The sequence below is a fragment of the Trypanosoma theileri genome (assembly GCF_002087225.1).
Source record: "Trypanosoma theileri isolate Edinburgh chromosome Unknown TM35_Tth_5_V1, whole genome shotgun sequence".
Taxonomy (NCBI): Eukaryota; Euglenozoa; class Kinetoplastea; order Trypanosomatida; family Trypanosomatidae; genus Trypanosoma; species Trypanosoma theileri.
This window is the reverse complement of record NW_021639847.1, coordinates 981329-981708: the sequence shown is the minus strand read 5'-3', so window position 1 is coordinate 981708 and position 380 is coordinate 981329. Positions and strand designations below refer to the sequence as shown.

The window sequence follows — 380 nt, the reverse complement described above, 5'->3', positions numbered from 1 at the left end:
AAGTGTTCTTATGGGGGAAAATGTTCTTATGGGGGAAAGTGTTCTTATGGGACAAAATGTTCTTATGGGGGAAAGTGTTCTTATTGTGCTTATTTTTCCTTTTCTGCATTTCCCATGGATTTCCTTTTCACACCACACATGGCAGTAGCGGAACGCCTTATCATCACCATAGCAGAATTTGCCTTTATCACAGTGAAGGAAGGGCTCACCCTCATGTTCTTTGTTCACGGCGCCGCGTGCCACCGAGTAAAAGGTGCGGTTTGATGGCCGCCATGTCACGAGGGGAACGGGGAAGGGTCATCTTAGTAGAAAACTCTTTCTTTCCCTACTTCAGCGCGGAGTAAGATGGGTTTGAAAGGTATTCCACTATTCCCAACCCC

General features: G+C 46.6%; 1 protein-coding gene across 1 annotated transcript; it reads left to right on the top strand.

Annotated features, from left to right (window-relative positions):
* Window positions 1-20: 20 nt before the first annotated feature.
* On the top strand, window positions 21-344 carry TM35_000054710 (uncharacterized protein; the record flags this gene model as incomplete). Its single annotated transcript, XM_029023126.1, has 1 exon — window positions 21-344. The coding sequence occupies one exon, from the start codon at window positions 21-23 to the stop codon at window positions 342-344; it is 324 nt and encodes a 107-aa protein (XP_028885941.1).
* Between the last annotated feature and the right edge of the window lie 36 nt (window positions 345-380).